Raw genomic sequence first — 15712 nt, forward strand, 5'->3', positions numbered from 1 at the left:
TTCACTACACTCATAGCCTGATCCCTCTACCATACCTAGTTCATCGTTCTTCCACTACACCCAATGCCTCATCCCTCTACCATGCCTAGTGCATCGTTCTTCCACTACACCCAGTGCCTCATCCCTCTGTCATACCTAGTGCATTGTTCTTCCCATACACTCAGAGCCTCATCCCTCTACCATACCTAGTGCATCATTCTTCCATTACACCCAGTGCCTCATCCCTCTGTCATACCTAGTGCATTGTTCTTCGCCTACACTCTGAGCCTCATCCCTCTACCATACCTAGTGCATCATTCTTCCACTACACCTAGTGCCTCATCCTTCTGCCATACCTAGTGCATCATTCTTCCCCTATACTCAGAGCCTCATCCCTCTACTATACCTAGTGCATCATCCTTCCACTACACCCAGTGCATCATCCCTCTACCATACCTAGTGCATCATTCTTCCCCTACACTCAGAGCCTCATCCCTCTACCATACCTAGTGCATCGTTCTTCCCCTACACTCAGTGCCTCATCCCTCTACCATACCTAGTGCATCATTCTTCCATTACACCCAGTGCCTCACCCCTCTACTACAACCAGTGTCCCGCACTCAATGCACCTCTGGTTCTGTCTGGCTAAACTCTGTGCTTCCAATCTTAATAATCACACCAACGCTTGGACTTTAGAATGCATTCAGTTTAGGACAGATTCTCAGGTAGAAGTCTGAAGGTCACCCTATTAGAACTCATATTACCCAGAGTAGACTACCATCCACAGTTCCTACAGACAGACACAAGGTGGCGTGTGCGCAGTCCCTAGAAAAAACGCCTTGCAGTTCACAAATTCTGTCGCTAGATGGCAGCGCCGAGCTTTAGGAGGGGCGGTTGGAACGCACAACCAGGAAGTGGGAGAGACAGGAAGTGCGGTGGAACGCTAACAGCAGGAAAAGGTAGAACAGACAGGAAGTGCTGGGTCCCTTTTCAGTGATGGCTGACTGCTGATATGTCTGGTAGCTTGTACTTTCTTTAAGGGTTATGGTTTGCATAGTTTGGTTTGTTTTTGTAACATTCTGATATTAATCTACATCGCAGAGCTGAGTTATTGTCGCCGCATCCTCAATGGTGTTGGTTTTGCTATCCTTTCGTTTAGGCGCTAAACGTTATTTTGATTCGACGAAAATCAGATTGGAAGTTGGGAGAGAGACGGAGAAGATCTGCGGAGTGCTCAGCAAAAATGGCGTGGGGAAAAAAAAGAAGCCGGACCTACTTGCTGTGTGTGCGCGACGTTTGACGCAGTGCTTGTTCTACCCCCTCCCCCCACCCAAAAAAAATACTGCCTTGGTTATAACAACAATATGCCTTTTGAGCTTTAATTCTGCGGTCATGTGACCACACAGACTCCCATCCCATTCCTTTTCCCCCACCAGGAAGAGGGGGGGTGACTAGGGGAGGGAGTGTTTTGACAGTGATGCTGCCATTCAGCATGGTGTGGGTGAGAGTGGTGCAGCAGCACAGCTGATTACGGGAGGACGGGCGCTCCATGCTTCCTGGTCAGATTAAGGGCTCGTTCACACTTGGCTGTTTTACTTGGCTGTTTTACAAACGCTTGCCAAACGCCCCTATAGCGTTTGGCAAGCGTTGGTCCGGCGTTTGCGGAGCGTTTTTTAATGCTCGGCAAACGCTCCGCAAATGCCACATGCGCGGTTTAGCGGCGGTTGCTAGGTGTTTGCCGAGCATTAATAACGCTCCACAAACCCCTATAATGCAGTTTCAGTGGTGTTACCGCTGTGCAAACGCCCCGCAACTGTGTCACAACCGCACCGCAAATGCCGGCCAGAGCGGCACCATAGACAAGAATAGGAGGCTTCAACGCCTCCTGACTCGACCAGAGGCTTCCGTTTTGCCGCGACGCAACGCAAACGCTCCCGTTAGAACAGCACCATGTGCTATAATGTGCAGAATTGGCAGAGGCTTTTGGGAAGCTGTAAAAACGCTTCCCAAACGCCTCTCTGCCGCCTGCACACAACGCTAGTGTGAACGTAGCCTAAGACCTTCACATCTGCGTGGGCACGAGATTCCATTCATTTGAATGGACTCCCGTGCCCCGGGATACGCAGGGAAGAAGTCCCTGCACTACTTTGGAAATCGCAGCCCGCACGGGAACTGAGGTTCCCAGTACGGTTGCGATTTCCAGTGCGGGCGGCATGCCATGCGGAGCTGCGGTTCCTCATTCCTCTGTGTGGGTGGTGTGGCTGCAGGTATTTGTGTGGGTCCCCCATTCCTCTGTGTGGGTGGTGCGGCTGCAGGTATTTGTACGGGTCTGCATTCCTCTGTGTGGGTGGTGTGGCTGCAGGTATTTGTGCGTGTCCCCCATTCCTCTGTGTGGGTGGTGCGGCTGTAGGTATTTGTGCGGGTCCCCCATTCCTCTGTGTGGGTGGTGCGGCTGTAGATATATGTGCGGGTCCCCCATTCCTCTGTGTGGGTGGTGCGGCTGCAGATATATGTGTGGGTCCCCCATTCTTCTGTGTGGGTGGTGCGGCTGCAGATATATGTGTGGGTCCCCCATTCCTCTGTGTGGGTGGTGCAGCTGCAGGTATTTGTGCAGGTCCAACATTCCTCTGTGTGGGTGGTGCGTCTGCAGGTATTTATGCGGGTCCCCCATTCCTCTGTGTGGGTGGTGCGGCTGCAGGTATTTGTGCGGGTCCCCCATTCCTCTGTGTGGGTGGTGCGGCTGCAGGTATTTGTGCGGGTCCCCCATTCCTCTGTGTGGGTGATGCGGCTGCAGGTATTTGTGCGGGTCCCCCATTCCTCTGTGTGGGTGGTGCGGCTGCAGGTATTTGTGCGGGTCCCCCATTCCTCTGTGTGGGTGGTGCGGCTGCAGGTATTTGTGCGGGTCCCCCATTCCTCTGTGTGGGTGATGCGGCTGCAGGTATTTGTGCGGGTCCCCCATTCCTCTGTGTGGGTGGTGCGGCTGCAGGTATTTGTGCGGGTCCCCTATTCCTCTGTGTGGGTGGTGCGGCTGCAGGTATTTGTGCAGGTCCCCCATTCCTCTGTGTGGGTGGGGTGGCTGCAGGTATTTGTGCGGGTCCACATTCCTTTGTGTGGGTGGTGCGGCTGCAGGTATTTGTGCCGGTCCCCCATTCCTCTGTGTGGGTGGTGCAGCTGCAGGTATACCTGCGGGTCCCACAGCGGCACCACCTGCACATTTGAACCAGGGGTTTAAAGTGGAAACATGGGGAATTGCCACGATCACCAGGTATTCTGCAGCAAAGGAGAGAGTGAAAATCTAAGGCGGGGAGCTTTGCAGGAATCTACCATTGGTATACCTAATGTGAATATTTCATATCAATTGTGCGGTTAACATTCACTTTAATTATTGTATCAGCGGTAATCTCACAGATGGACGTCAACCTCCGCACACAGGATCATTCTGGGAAAAAAGAAAACGTCTCCATGACTTGTGCTTTTCTGTACACAGAATATTGACAGAGAGAAGACCAATCCATTAAGGATGGATGAAGACCAATGTCACATTCATAGAAGGATATTAGACCTCACCCTGGAGATCCTCTACCTGCTGACCGGAGAGGTGAGAAGGATTCTGGGAGGTCACATGACATCACTCATCTCTATTAATAAAACACAGACCTGACCAGAGAGGTGAGAAGGATTCTGGGAGGTCACATGACATCACTTATCTCTATTAATAAAACACAAACCTGACCGGAGAGGTGTGGAGGATTCTGGGAGGTCACATGACGTCACTCTCATCTCTATTATTAAAACACAGACCTGACCGGAGAGGTGAGGAGGATTCTGGGAGGTCACATGACATCAATCATCTCTATTAATAAAACACAGACCTGACTGGAGAGGTGAGGAGGATTCTGGGAGGTCACATGACATCACTCTTATCTCTATTAATAAAACACAGACCGGACCGGAGCGGTGAGGAGGATTCTGAGAGGTCACATGACGTCACTCTCATCTCTATTAATAAAACACAGACCTTACCGGAGAGGTGAGGAGGATTCTGGGATACTACAGTTGGTAATGGAAACATATATTTTTGTTCCCTTCTGTAGGATTTCATGGTAATTAGGAAGTCATCAGGCCGTGAGTTGAGCAAGAGCCAGATCTCCATCATGCAGCCTCCACCTGGACACAACGACAAGAAGATTCTAGAAGCCCTCCAGAAGATGATGGAGGTGCTGACAGGAGAGGTGAGCGGTGCCGGGAATTCTGGGACATTCTCCAGTAACAGACAAGGGATGTGTCTGGATGGTGACTGTATCATTGTGTGTGTCAGGTTCCTATAAGGTGTCAGGATGTCACTGTCTATTTCTCCATGGAGGAGTGGGAGTATTTAGAAGGACACAAGGATCTCTACAAGGACGTCCTGAAGGAGGATCAGCCGCCCCTCACATCACCGGGTAGGGTATAATTTTCGTTATCTATATAAGAGAAGGAAGCAAGGTAGTTGCCATAATGGAGCCGGACATCTGGGCCTGGAGTTGATGGTTTTAGTATTTTTGTTTCTCCAGGTTTTCCACCACCAACTCTTGAGATCCACCCCATATGTACATCACTGAACGGCTACGTGTAATTTACTGCAGAAGGGATGTTCCATGTCTGTTCTGCAATAAACATCCTGACTGTTTGCAAGTTTTTTGTTTTGTTTTTTTTTTAGTTTCCACATTAGAGATCATTTACACTTGCTTCAACTTTAACACACATTAAAGCGCCGACTGCTCCAACATGCTTTTTTTCTGTGTTTTTGATTCTTTTTAGAATCTTTAATGACGCTTGGCGAATGCCCTGTGTGTGTTTATTTTCTGTTTGTTTTAAAGAGGCCCAATAAAACCCCAGCTCAGTGCTACTCCCACTCAGCACATCCACGGCTCATTAGTACCCCCGCTCATCAGATCCCAAGCTCATTAGTACCCTTGCTCAGCAGATCCCCAGCTCATTAGTGCCCCCTGTTTAGCAGATCTCCAGCTCAGTAGTAACTCTGCACATCAGATCCCCAATCCCCAGCTCCGTAGTACCTTTGCTCAGCAGATCCCCTGCTCAGTAGTACCTCTGCTCAGCAGATCCCCCTGCTCAGTAGTACTTCTGCTCTGCAGATCCCCTGCTCAGTAGTACTTCTGCTCAGCAGATCCCCTGCTCAGTAGTACCTCTGCTCAGCAGATCCCCTGCTCAGTAGTACCTCTGCTAAGCTGATCCCCTGCTCAGTGGTACCTCTGCTCAGCAGATCCCCAGCCCAGTAGTACCTCTGCTCAGCAGATCCCCAGCTCCTTAGGACCCCTGCTCAGCAGGTCCCCATCTCATTAATACCCCCTGTTTAGCAGATCCCCAGCTCAGTAGTACCTCTGCTCAGCAGATCCCCAGCTCAGTAGTACCTCTGCTCAGCAGATCCCCAGCTCAGTAGTACCTCTGCTCAGCAGATCCCCAGCTCAGTAGTACCTCTGCTCAGCAGATCCCCAGCTCAGTAGTACCTCTGCTCAGCAGATCCCCAGCTCAGTAGTACCTCTGCTCAGCAGATCCCCAGCTCAGTAGTACCTCTGCTCAGCAGATCCCCAGCTCAGTAGTACCCCCGCTCAGCAGATCCCCAGCTCATTACTACTCTTGCTCAGCAGGTCCCCAGCTCATTAGTACCCCCGCTCAGCAGGTCCCCAGCTCATTAGTACCCCCGCTCAGCAGGTCCCCCGCTCATTAGTACCCCCGCTCATTAGTACCCCAGCTCATTAGTACCCCCGCTCAGCAGATCCCCAGCTCATTACTACCCCCCGCTCAGCAGATCCCCAGCTCATTACTACCCCCGCTCAGCAGATCCCCAGCTCATTACTACCCCCGCTCAGCAGATCCCCAGCTCATTACTACCCCCGCTCAGCAGATCCCCAGCTCATTACTACCCCCGCTCAGGAGGTCCCCAGCTCATTACTACTCCCGCTCAGCAGATCTCCAGCTCTCATTAGTACCATTGTTTAAACAGATCCCTGGTTCAGTAGTGCCCACAGTTCTGCTGATTCCCCTACTTAGTGATTCTCCTCTCTCTCCAGTCCGCATTCACCTCCCGCTATATTCCTTCCACACTACACACCACATGTGACATCTTCTAGTTTTTGCTGCTCCGGTCCCCCTGCTCAGCTGATCCTCTGCCACTCAGTCCTCTCTCTCCGGTCCTTCAGCCCCAATTCACCTCCCACTATACCCATGTGGCACACTACGTGTGCTGTCTGCTTGTTGCTCTGCTTCAGTCTGGACCCCGCTCACCTTCCTGCTGCTTCTTTCTGCACACCAGATCAGACACTTCCAGAATATATTCACATGAACTGGAAATGACTGCTGATAACGGCTTTCTGGTTCACTTGTTGGTCTCCCTGTGCATCCTGGGATATCTCATACTTGCAATACCTCCAAAACAAAGCAAAGCTAACTCTGAATTATTATTTTTTATGATTATTATTATGATATACAGGATTTATATAGCGCCAACATTTTGCTCAACGCTTTACAAAATGAACGCAGACATTACAGTTACAGTACAATTTGGTACAAGAGGAAACAGAGGGCCCTGATCCTTAGAGCTTACAATCTAGGAGTATAAAAGCCACTCAAAAGATGTAGGAGAGCTTTGCCATAGACTTCTATGGAGGCTTTGGAGACACTTTGAAGCACCGAGAAAGCAATATGGGGTATTACTATTATTCAGGATTTATGGCGCAAACAGTTTGCTCAGCGCTTTACAAAATAAAGGGAGACAATACAGCAACCATACGGTTCAATACAAGAGGGTCAAGAGGGCCCTGATCCTGGGAGCTTACAATCTAAGAGGGAGAGAAATGAAGAGAGGGGCGCCAGGCTAAGTGCAGTATTGACAGGTAGTTTAATAGCACAAATAACTGGGTAACTCACTAGATGATAGTGGATTAAAGGCATGTGTCTCAGAGTAGACGTCATCCTGGTGGAGATCCCGGAGGCTGATGGGGAGGGTGGATGGACATCTAGGGGCCAAGGCTGTGTAGGGAGCCAGGTCTCCTGATTCATATCATTCTCGTCCAGCGTCCCGTGGCTGTGGCTGCGTGAGCGACCAAGCTGGAATGCAGATGGCTGCCGGGTGGACATGACGTCACCACATGAGCGTAATGCCGCAAGAAGGGGGCAGTAACACGTTTCAAAGCATCAGCGTCTTTGTCAGAGGTCCACCCGGCAGCCATCTGCTTTCCAGCTTGGTCGCTCACGCAGCCACAGCCATGGGACGCTGGACGAGAATGATGTGAATCAGGAGACCTGGCTCCCTACACAGCCTTGGCCCCTAGATGTCTATCCACCCTCCCCATCAGCCTCTGGCATCTCCACCAGGACGACGTCTACTCTGAGACACATGCCTTTAACCCACTATCATCTAGTGAGTTACCCAGTTATTTGTGCTATTAACCACTTCAAGTCCGGACACTTTCACCCCCTTCCTGTCCAGGCCAATTTTCAGCTTTCAGTGCTATCACACTTTGAATGACAATTGCGCGGTCATGCAACACTGTACCCATATGAATTTTTTATCATTTTTTGAGACAGATAAAGCTTTATTTTGGTGGTATTTATTCACCACTGGGATTTTTTTTTTTTTTGCTATGTAAATGAAAAAGTCCAAACATTTTGAAAAAAAAGTGTTTTTCTTATAAAATTTTGCAAATAAATTATATTTCATCATAAATCTTGTCCTATATTTATTCCGTTATCTTTTTAGTAAAAAAAAACCCAAATTAGTTTATAACCAAAATTTATAATTTTTAAACATATTTTTATTTAAATTTTTTATATTATTATTTGTTTTTTTTTTTATATACTGTGACCCTAGCAGTACAGTGTCACCATGGTGACACTGTACTACTTGTGGGGGGTGATGAAGATTTTTTTTTTTTACACTGTTTGCTTTTACACCCATAAAGGCTGTAAAAGCAATCACTTCTCCTTCTCTCTGGCTGCATTCTTGCAGCCATTGAGAACTACTGATTGGTCACAGCTTGTCACATGGTACAAGGCTGTTGTGAATAGCCCTGTACCATGTGATCTCTGTGATCATTCACAGATTTCATACATAGTAAGCAATGATGTCAGAAGTGACATCTTGCTCACTACTCTGCATGTGATCAGTGATTGGCCAATCACTGATCAGAGGTCCCGTTCGACGATCAGTGTTCCACTGTGTCCGGAGGACACAGCGGGCACCAGATCACAGTGCTGCGTGCTCCCAGAGAGCGCGCACAAGCAGGGGGCGGGGAGGCCGTTTATAAACTGCCACCCGCCCCTGCACTGCCACCGTCCGGCCTTTGTATATAAACGACCGGACGGGAGGTGGTTAAACTACCTGTCAATACTGCACTTAGCCTGGCGCCCCACTCTTCTTTTCTCTTCCATAAACAGAGTCCAGCTTTACTCTAAGGGTGCTACCTCCTGATGTTGCTGATTATACCACTTTACTGTATAATACGGACTACTCCCTCATAATAATTTGGACTTAAAAGTCTCCCTCTCTCTCCAGCGCCAATACCTTTAACTTTTTGTTGCAATCTAAGAGGAAGGGGCTGGTGGTACAAAAGGTAAAAACTGTGGGGGATGGACTGGTAGGAGGAATAGGAGATTCCGTTATTATCTGAAGGCAGGATAGGCTTCTCTGAAGAGAGAGGTTTTCAGAAGTGGGCAGAGTAGGCGATAGTCTGATAGATTGGGGTAGAGAGTTCCAGAGGATAGGGGAGGCTCTGGAGAAGTCCTGGAGACGAGCATGGGAGGGGGAGACAAGGGAGCTAGAGAGCAGGAGGTTGTGGGAGAAGCAGAGAGGACGGTTTGGGTGATGTCATTTTTAAGCGACGGTGTGAACAGGACTATATGGCAACCATTACTTGGATCGCCATTCAGAGCGCTTCAATAAAGCGTGTCCGATGCCACATTTTTGAAGCAAGTTTCATTTATGACCACAAGTTTCTACCAATGTGAGGAAATCCTTCAAAATTCTTGTCACCAAAAATATTTATATTTAACAGATTTACCTGAAGGAGCCAAGACGCTACAGACGCACAGAGCTGTAAAGGAGGAATCGGACTCTGTAGAAGACAGAGGTGTTAATACCGAGGTATGCTGTATGAGAGACGACATGAAGATAGAACGGCTCCACGGCGGAGACTGTCAGAACGATGCCTTTCGACCGTCTCCTCAAAACTGGATGGAGAGCCTGTCACCACTTACTCACTTCGAGGAGGAGTTGGGCAAATTTGCTGTTGAGACAGACCGTTTACCTTCCTATACGAAGGAAGAATCCTCTTCAGAACCAACGTGGACTGGCTCCCAGGTCCAACACAGCCACGTTCAGGAAAGAACTGAAAAGTTCGATATCCTGGTCAGAGATGGAAACCAAAGAAAAACTCATACAAGCCTTCCATCATGGCCGCCATCACGGAACCCGGGGACAAAAACCTACAACTGTGACCAGTGCCGGAGCGTCTTCACCAGCAGCTCGGAGTTCCTCAGGCACCAGCTGATGTACACAGGGCCCCATTCCCTGCCCTGTTTGCAGTGCGGGAAGTTTTTTGGCAGGGAGGAGCAGCTGGTAAAACACCAGCTGATCCACACAAGTCCGAAGCTGTACACCTGCCCCGAGTGCAGCAAGTCTTTCCGGCTTAAGTCGCTGCTCATAGAGCACCTACGGACTCACACCGGGGAAAAGCCATTCGCGTGCAAGGACTGCGGGAAGTGTTTCGCCCAAAGGTCGACGCTCATGAAACACTTACGCGCCCACTCGGGGGAGAAGCCGTATTCCTGTGCGGAGTGCGGGAAATCCTTTAATCAGAAGTCGATGCTGGTCAACCACCAGAGGACTCACACGGGGGAAAGGCCTTACTCTTGTTCGGAGTGCGGGAAACGTTTTTCCCATAGCACAAACCTTGTGACTCACCTGAGAATCCATTCTGGAGAAAAGCCTTATTCTTGTATGGAGTGCGGGAAATGTTTTATTAAGAAGTCAGCCTTGACCAGCCACCAGCGAACGCATACTGGGGAGCGGCCCTATGCTTGTTCGGAGTGCGGGAAAAACTTTACTCGCAGTTCTTACCTCCTTCTACACCAGAGAGTCCACTCAGCTGCCCAAAGTCCATCTCGCCTTCATAAACATAACAGGAATCTTAATCAAACCCTACAGACAACCTAGAACACCCTGTTGTCTTAAGACGAAGCATACATACTAACCAGAGGGCAACGAGCGAATTGTGAAAACGTTTTGCCAAATGCAGTTTTCCATCCAGAAAATTGGAAAGGTCGCAAAAATACCCAGGAAAAGACAATTTTTACCTTTCATGAACTAATAAAACAAGGAAACTAAATGCAGTGTCTCATACCTCTCTATTATGCTAGTGCCCCATACCTCTCTATTATGCTCAGTGCCTAATACCTCTCTATCGCTTGTCTAGTGTTTTGTCTCTTGTAATCCTGCATCCCTTTTTAATACAAGAAGGCTTCATTACCTGTCTAATACATTCAGCTTCTTTTACCTGTTTCATGCAGCGGCTTACACCTCCAAGTGCCTTGTGCCTCTGTATCAAATGCAGTGCCCCTTACCTCTTCTTTACTACACACAGTGCCCACTGCCTCTCCATTACCTTGAATATCTTTACTATGCATAGTTCCTCACACCTCCCCAACCAAGAGCCTCTCATGCCTTTATTTCGCACTGCACATCAACGCCTACAGTGTCTCATGCCTCTTTGAGACATGAAGTGTATCATGCCTCTGTATTGTTTACAGTGCCTTATGCTTCTATATTACATTTACAGCCTTATGACTCTCTATTGTGCCCAGAGCCTCATGACTCTCATCAAATGTAGTTCATCATGTGCCTCATGCCCTTTTACTACACATAGTACTTTATGCTTTTATAATACATTCAGTGCCTTATGCCTCTGTAGTGCACCATGATTCTCTATTATTATTATACAGGATTTATATAGCACCAACAGTTTACTCAGCGCTTTACAATATAAAGGGAGACAATACAGTTCAATACAAGAGGGTTAGGAGGGCCTGGCTCCTTGGATCTTACAATCTAAGATACACTGAATGCCTCAAAACGGTATATTACACATATTGCTTGATACCTTTCCATTGCACACATTTCCTAATGTCTGTTAAATATTTCCTTCAAACCTCTATTAGGTGGAAAGTCTTATACCTCTCCAATATACACACATACCTCTATTACTCAATCTGTCTCATACTGCTCTGTTATACACTATTCCCTATACTGCTATTACACAGTGTCTTGTATCTCTGTTATACACTGTGCCTCGAACCTCTTAAATATACGCCGTGCCTCATACCTCTATTACAAGTAGCGGGGGTGTGGACATTTTTTTGAAAACTACTTGTCCAAGGGATTAAATCGGGGTCCCAAGCTACTTGTTCCTCACAACAATCTACTTGTCCTGATAAAAAAAAAATTATTTTAACCAAAACTGTATTTAAACACCTCCCTCCCGCCATATAAGGAAATGACAGGTGGGTGGCGGCTCTCTCGTTCTGGGAGGATAGCATATGATGTCCTCCCACTCTAACTGCACATGCGCGCCGATCAGTGGTATGCTCGGTCGCTGGGACACAGCGGATCCCCAATCAAAGTAAAGAGCCGATGACACAGGCTCTTGTGTGATCAGCTGTGTCCAATCACAGCTGACCGATTGCATGGAAACAGGGAATGCCGGTTATCGGCAGTCCTCTCATCACGCTGACAGCTCGTTAGGAGAGGAGATCCGGTAAGCGGCATTCCTCAGAGGGGACATCTACACTGATCATCAGGGCACTGATGATCAGTGTAGCCCCATCAGTGCCACATACCAGTGCCCATCAGTGCAAATCAATGCCACATATCAGTGCCATATATGAGTGCTGCCTGTCAGTGCCCACCAGTGATGCCTGTCAGTACCCATCACTGCAGCCTCATTAGTGCACATCAGCGAAGAAGAAAAATTACTTAACAAAATTTTATAACAAACTAAGAAAAAACTTTTTTTTGTTAAATTTTCAGTCTCTTTATGTTTGCTTAGCAAAAAATAAAACATTCCAGTGGTGATTAAATACCACCAAAAGAAAGCTCTGTCTAAAAAAAAAAAAAAGATAGAAATTTTGTTTGGGTACAATGTTGCATGACCGCGCAATTGTCATTCAAAGTGCGACAGTGCTGATAGCTGAAAATTGGCCTGGGCAGGAAGGGGGTGAAAGTGCCCAGTAGGCAAGTGGTTAATTAAGGCTGACCATCACATCTCTGACCATCCCTACACTCAGCATGACACCTCTGATCATCCCTACAGAGGTGGCGTGCTGAGTGTGGGCATGGGCAGAGGTGGCGTGCTGGGCGTTGGCATGAGCAGGGGTGGTGTGCTGGGTGTTGGCATGGGCAGAGGTGGCGTGCTGGACGAGGGCCTAGGCAGATGTGGCATGCCACCTCTGATCATCCCTACGCTCAGCAATCACAAAATACAATGCTGTGTGTGGATGTGGCGTGTTGTCATTGATATGTCCTGTATGGTGGTCCGGGTCCTGAGGCCGCCTGCTGTGTGTGTGTCCTGCAACAGAGTATCCAGGCGTCGGGTGATATGAATTGCACATCCCTGAAGTAGGCTCATACCGCTCTAATTATTACATACAGTGTCTCATATCACTTTATTATACACATTCCTCATACCTCTATTATATGTAGTATCTCATACCACTCTATTATACACTGTGCCCTTTACCACTATTACACACAGTGCCCCATACCTTTGTTACAAACAGTGTCTCATACTGCTTTACAGTTGCAAGAAAAAGTATGTGAACCCCTTGGGATTACGTGGAGTTTTGCATGAATTGGGCATAAAATGTGCTCTGAACGTCATCTAAGTCACAACAATAGAACACAGTCTGCTGAACATAATACTACACAAACTTTAGATGTTGCTATGGTTTAATTGCACATAACATGTAAACATTCACAGTGCAGGGAGGAAAAAGTATGTGAGGCCCTAGCTTAATGACTTCTCCCAGAGCTAATTGGAGCCAGGAGTGAGCCAACCTTGACTCCAATCAGTGTGATGATATTGGATGTGTTGCTGACAGCTGTCCTGCCCTTAAAAAACACACACCTGTTTTGGGTTTACTGGTTTCAAGAAGCACTGTCTGGTGTGAACCATGCCTGGCAGAAAAGAGCTCTCAGAAGACCTACGATCAAGAATTGTTGACTTGCATGAAGCTGGAAAGGGTTACAAAAGTATCTCCAAAAGCCTTGATGTTCATGTGTCCACAGTAAGACAGACTGTCTACAAATGGAGAAAGTTTAGCACTGTTGCTACTCTCCCTAGGCATGGCGTCCTGTAAAAATGACTGCAAGAGCACAGCGCAGAATGCTGCATGAGGTAAAGAAGAATCCCAGAGTGTCAGCTAAAGACCTACAGAAATCTCTGGCACATGCTAACATTTTTGTTGACACATCTACAATAAGGAAAACATTAAACAAGAATGGAGTACATGGGAGGACACCACAGAGGAAGCCATTGCTGTCCAAAAAGAATATTGCAGCACGTTTGAAGTTTGCAAAAGAGCACCTGGATGTTCCACAGCACTACTGGCAAAATATACTGTGGACAGATGAAACCAAGATTGAGTTGTTTGGGAAGAACACACAACACTATGTGTGGAGAAAAAAAGGCCCAGTACACCAACATCAAAACCTCATCCCCACTGTAAAACATGGCAGAGAGAGCATCATGGTTTGGGGCTGCTTTGCTGCCTCAGGGCCTGGACGGATTGTTGTCATTGATGGGAAAATGAATTCCAGAGTTTATCAAGACATTTTGCAGGAAAACGTACGACCATCTGTCCGCCAACTGAAGCTCCACAGAGGATGGGTGATGCAACAGGACAATGACCCAAAGCATACAAGTAATTCAACAAAACAATGGCTGCAACAGCACAGAATACGCCTTCTGGACTGGCCCAGTCAGAGTCCTGACCTCAACCCGATTGAAATGCTGTGGCATGACCTTAAGAGAGAGATTCACACCAGACATCCCAAGAATATTGCTACACTGAAACAGTTTTGTGAAGAGGAGTGGTCCAAAATTGCTCCAGATCGTTGTGCAGGTCTGTTCTGCAACTACAGGAAATGTTTGGTTGAGGTTATTGGGGTTCACATACTTTTTCCTCCCTGCACTGTGAATGTTTACATGTTATGTACAATTAAACCATGGCAACATCTAATGTTTGTGTAGTATTATGTTCAGCAGACTGTGTTCTTCTATTGTTGTGACTTAGATGACGTTCAGAGCACATTTTATGCCCAATTCATGCAAAACTCCACGTAATCCCAAGGGGTTCACATACTTTTTCTTGCAACTGTATGCCTCTTTTACATACAGTGCCTCATACTCTTAAATAGACACCATGCCTCATACCTGTTACTAGCAGTGCCTCATACTACTTTACTATACATCATGCATCTATTACACAGTGTCTCATGCCACTTTTATACACAGTGCCTCATACCTCTAGTATATGTAGTATCTCATACTTCTCTATTATACACTGTGCTTTATACCACATATTACACACCGTTCCTCATACTGCTAAATTATACATAATGCCTTTGTTACAGACAGTGCCTCATACCTCTATTATATGCAGTGTCTCATACTGCTTTTTATACACTATGCCTGATACCACTATTACACACAGTGTTTCCTAACTCTCTGTCACACAGAGTTCCTCCAGTGCCACCAAGAAGGTAGGAGACACGGGAACTCAGTTACTCCAGGAAAGTCAGAGGGACTGACAGTGACTGCAGTACTAGAACAGAGGGTATGTAGGAGACATGGGCCGCCAGAGAGGTGAATTTACTACTTGTCTTGCAGGGAAGTACAGGATCATTTATTTTATGAAAAAAGGTCACTTACAGGCATGCTAGAATTGCTTACTATAATATTAGCCGAGAGACCATTTTATCAGTCCCTATGCAGGTACCTTAAATTTTATTGCGACATCATGAGAGTCTATATGTCCAAGGGTAAGGTTACCAGACAGCAGTGGTATCAACCTTTTATTATATTCAAAAGGAGACCGTAAACCTTTCAGCAATATCTTGTGGCCTCCCAGAATCCTCCTCACCTCTCCGGTCAGGTCTGTTTTATTAATAGAGATGAGAGTGACGTCATGTGACCTCCCAGAATCCTCCTCACCTCTCCGGTCAGGTCTGTGTTTTATTAACCACTTCCTTTCCGGACACTTTTACCCCCTTCCTGTCCAGGGCAATTTTCAGCTTTCAGCGCTATCACACTTTGAATGACAATTGCGCGGTCATGCAATACTGTACCCATATGAATTTTTTACCATTTTTTTGAGACAGATAAAGCTTTATTTTGGTGGTATTTATTCACCGCTGGGATTTTTATTTTTTTTGCTATGTAAATGAAAAAGTCTAAAAATTTTGAAAAGTGTTTTTCTAATAAAATTTTGCAAATAAATAATATTTCATCATAAGTCTTGGCCAAAATTTATTCCGTTATTTTTTTAGTAAAAAAAAAAAATCCAAATTAGTTTATAACCAAAAATTATCATTTTTAAACATTTTTTTTTACATTTATTTTTTTATATTATTATTTTTTATTACATACTGTCACCCTAGCAGTACAGTGTCACCATGGTG

At 46.8% G+C, this 15712-nt stretch overlaps 1 protein-coding gene across 4 annotated transcripts; it reads left to right on the forward strand.

Moving 5' to 3' along the window:
* The first annotated feature begins 946 nt into the window (after window positions 1-946).
* LOC149453502 (oocyte zinc finger protein XlCOF7.1-like) lies at window positions 947-10364 on the forward strand. 4 transcript variants are annotated; one of them, XM_089688429.1, is made up of 6 exons: window positions 963-998; window positions 1139-1260; window positions 3467-3577; window positions 4074-4211; window positions 4298-4421; window positions 9033-10364. In XM_089688429.1, exons 1-6 carry the CDS (start codon window positions 992-994, stop codon window positions 10190-10192), a joined length of 1662 nt encoding a protein of 553 aa, XP_089544555.1. In that variant the 5' UTR covers window positions 963-991; the 3' UTR covers window positions 10193-10364. The 4 variants fall into 4 exon arrangements, with proteins under 4 accessions (XP_089544557.1, XP_089544555.1, XP_089544556.1 ...); XM_089688431.1 differs by lacking the exon at window positions 1139-1260 and having other exon boundaries at window positions 947-998; XM_089688430.1 differs by lacking the exon at window positions 1139-1260 and having other exon boundaries at window positions 972-998; window positions 3374-3577.
* The last annotated feature ends 5348 nt before the right edge of the window (window positions 10365-15712 follow it).

Source organism: Staurois parvus, unplaced genomic scaffold (genome assembly GCF_062004578.1).
Source record: "Staurois parvus isolate SC_StPar_1 unplaced genomic scaffold, SC_StPar_1.0 ptg000449l, whole genome shotgun sequence".
Taxonomy (NCBI): Eukaryota; Metazoa; Chordata; class Amphibia; order Anura; family Ranidae; genus Staurois; species Staurois parvus.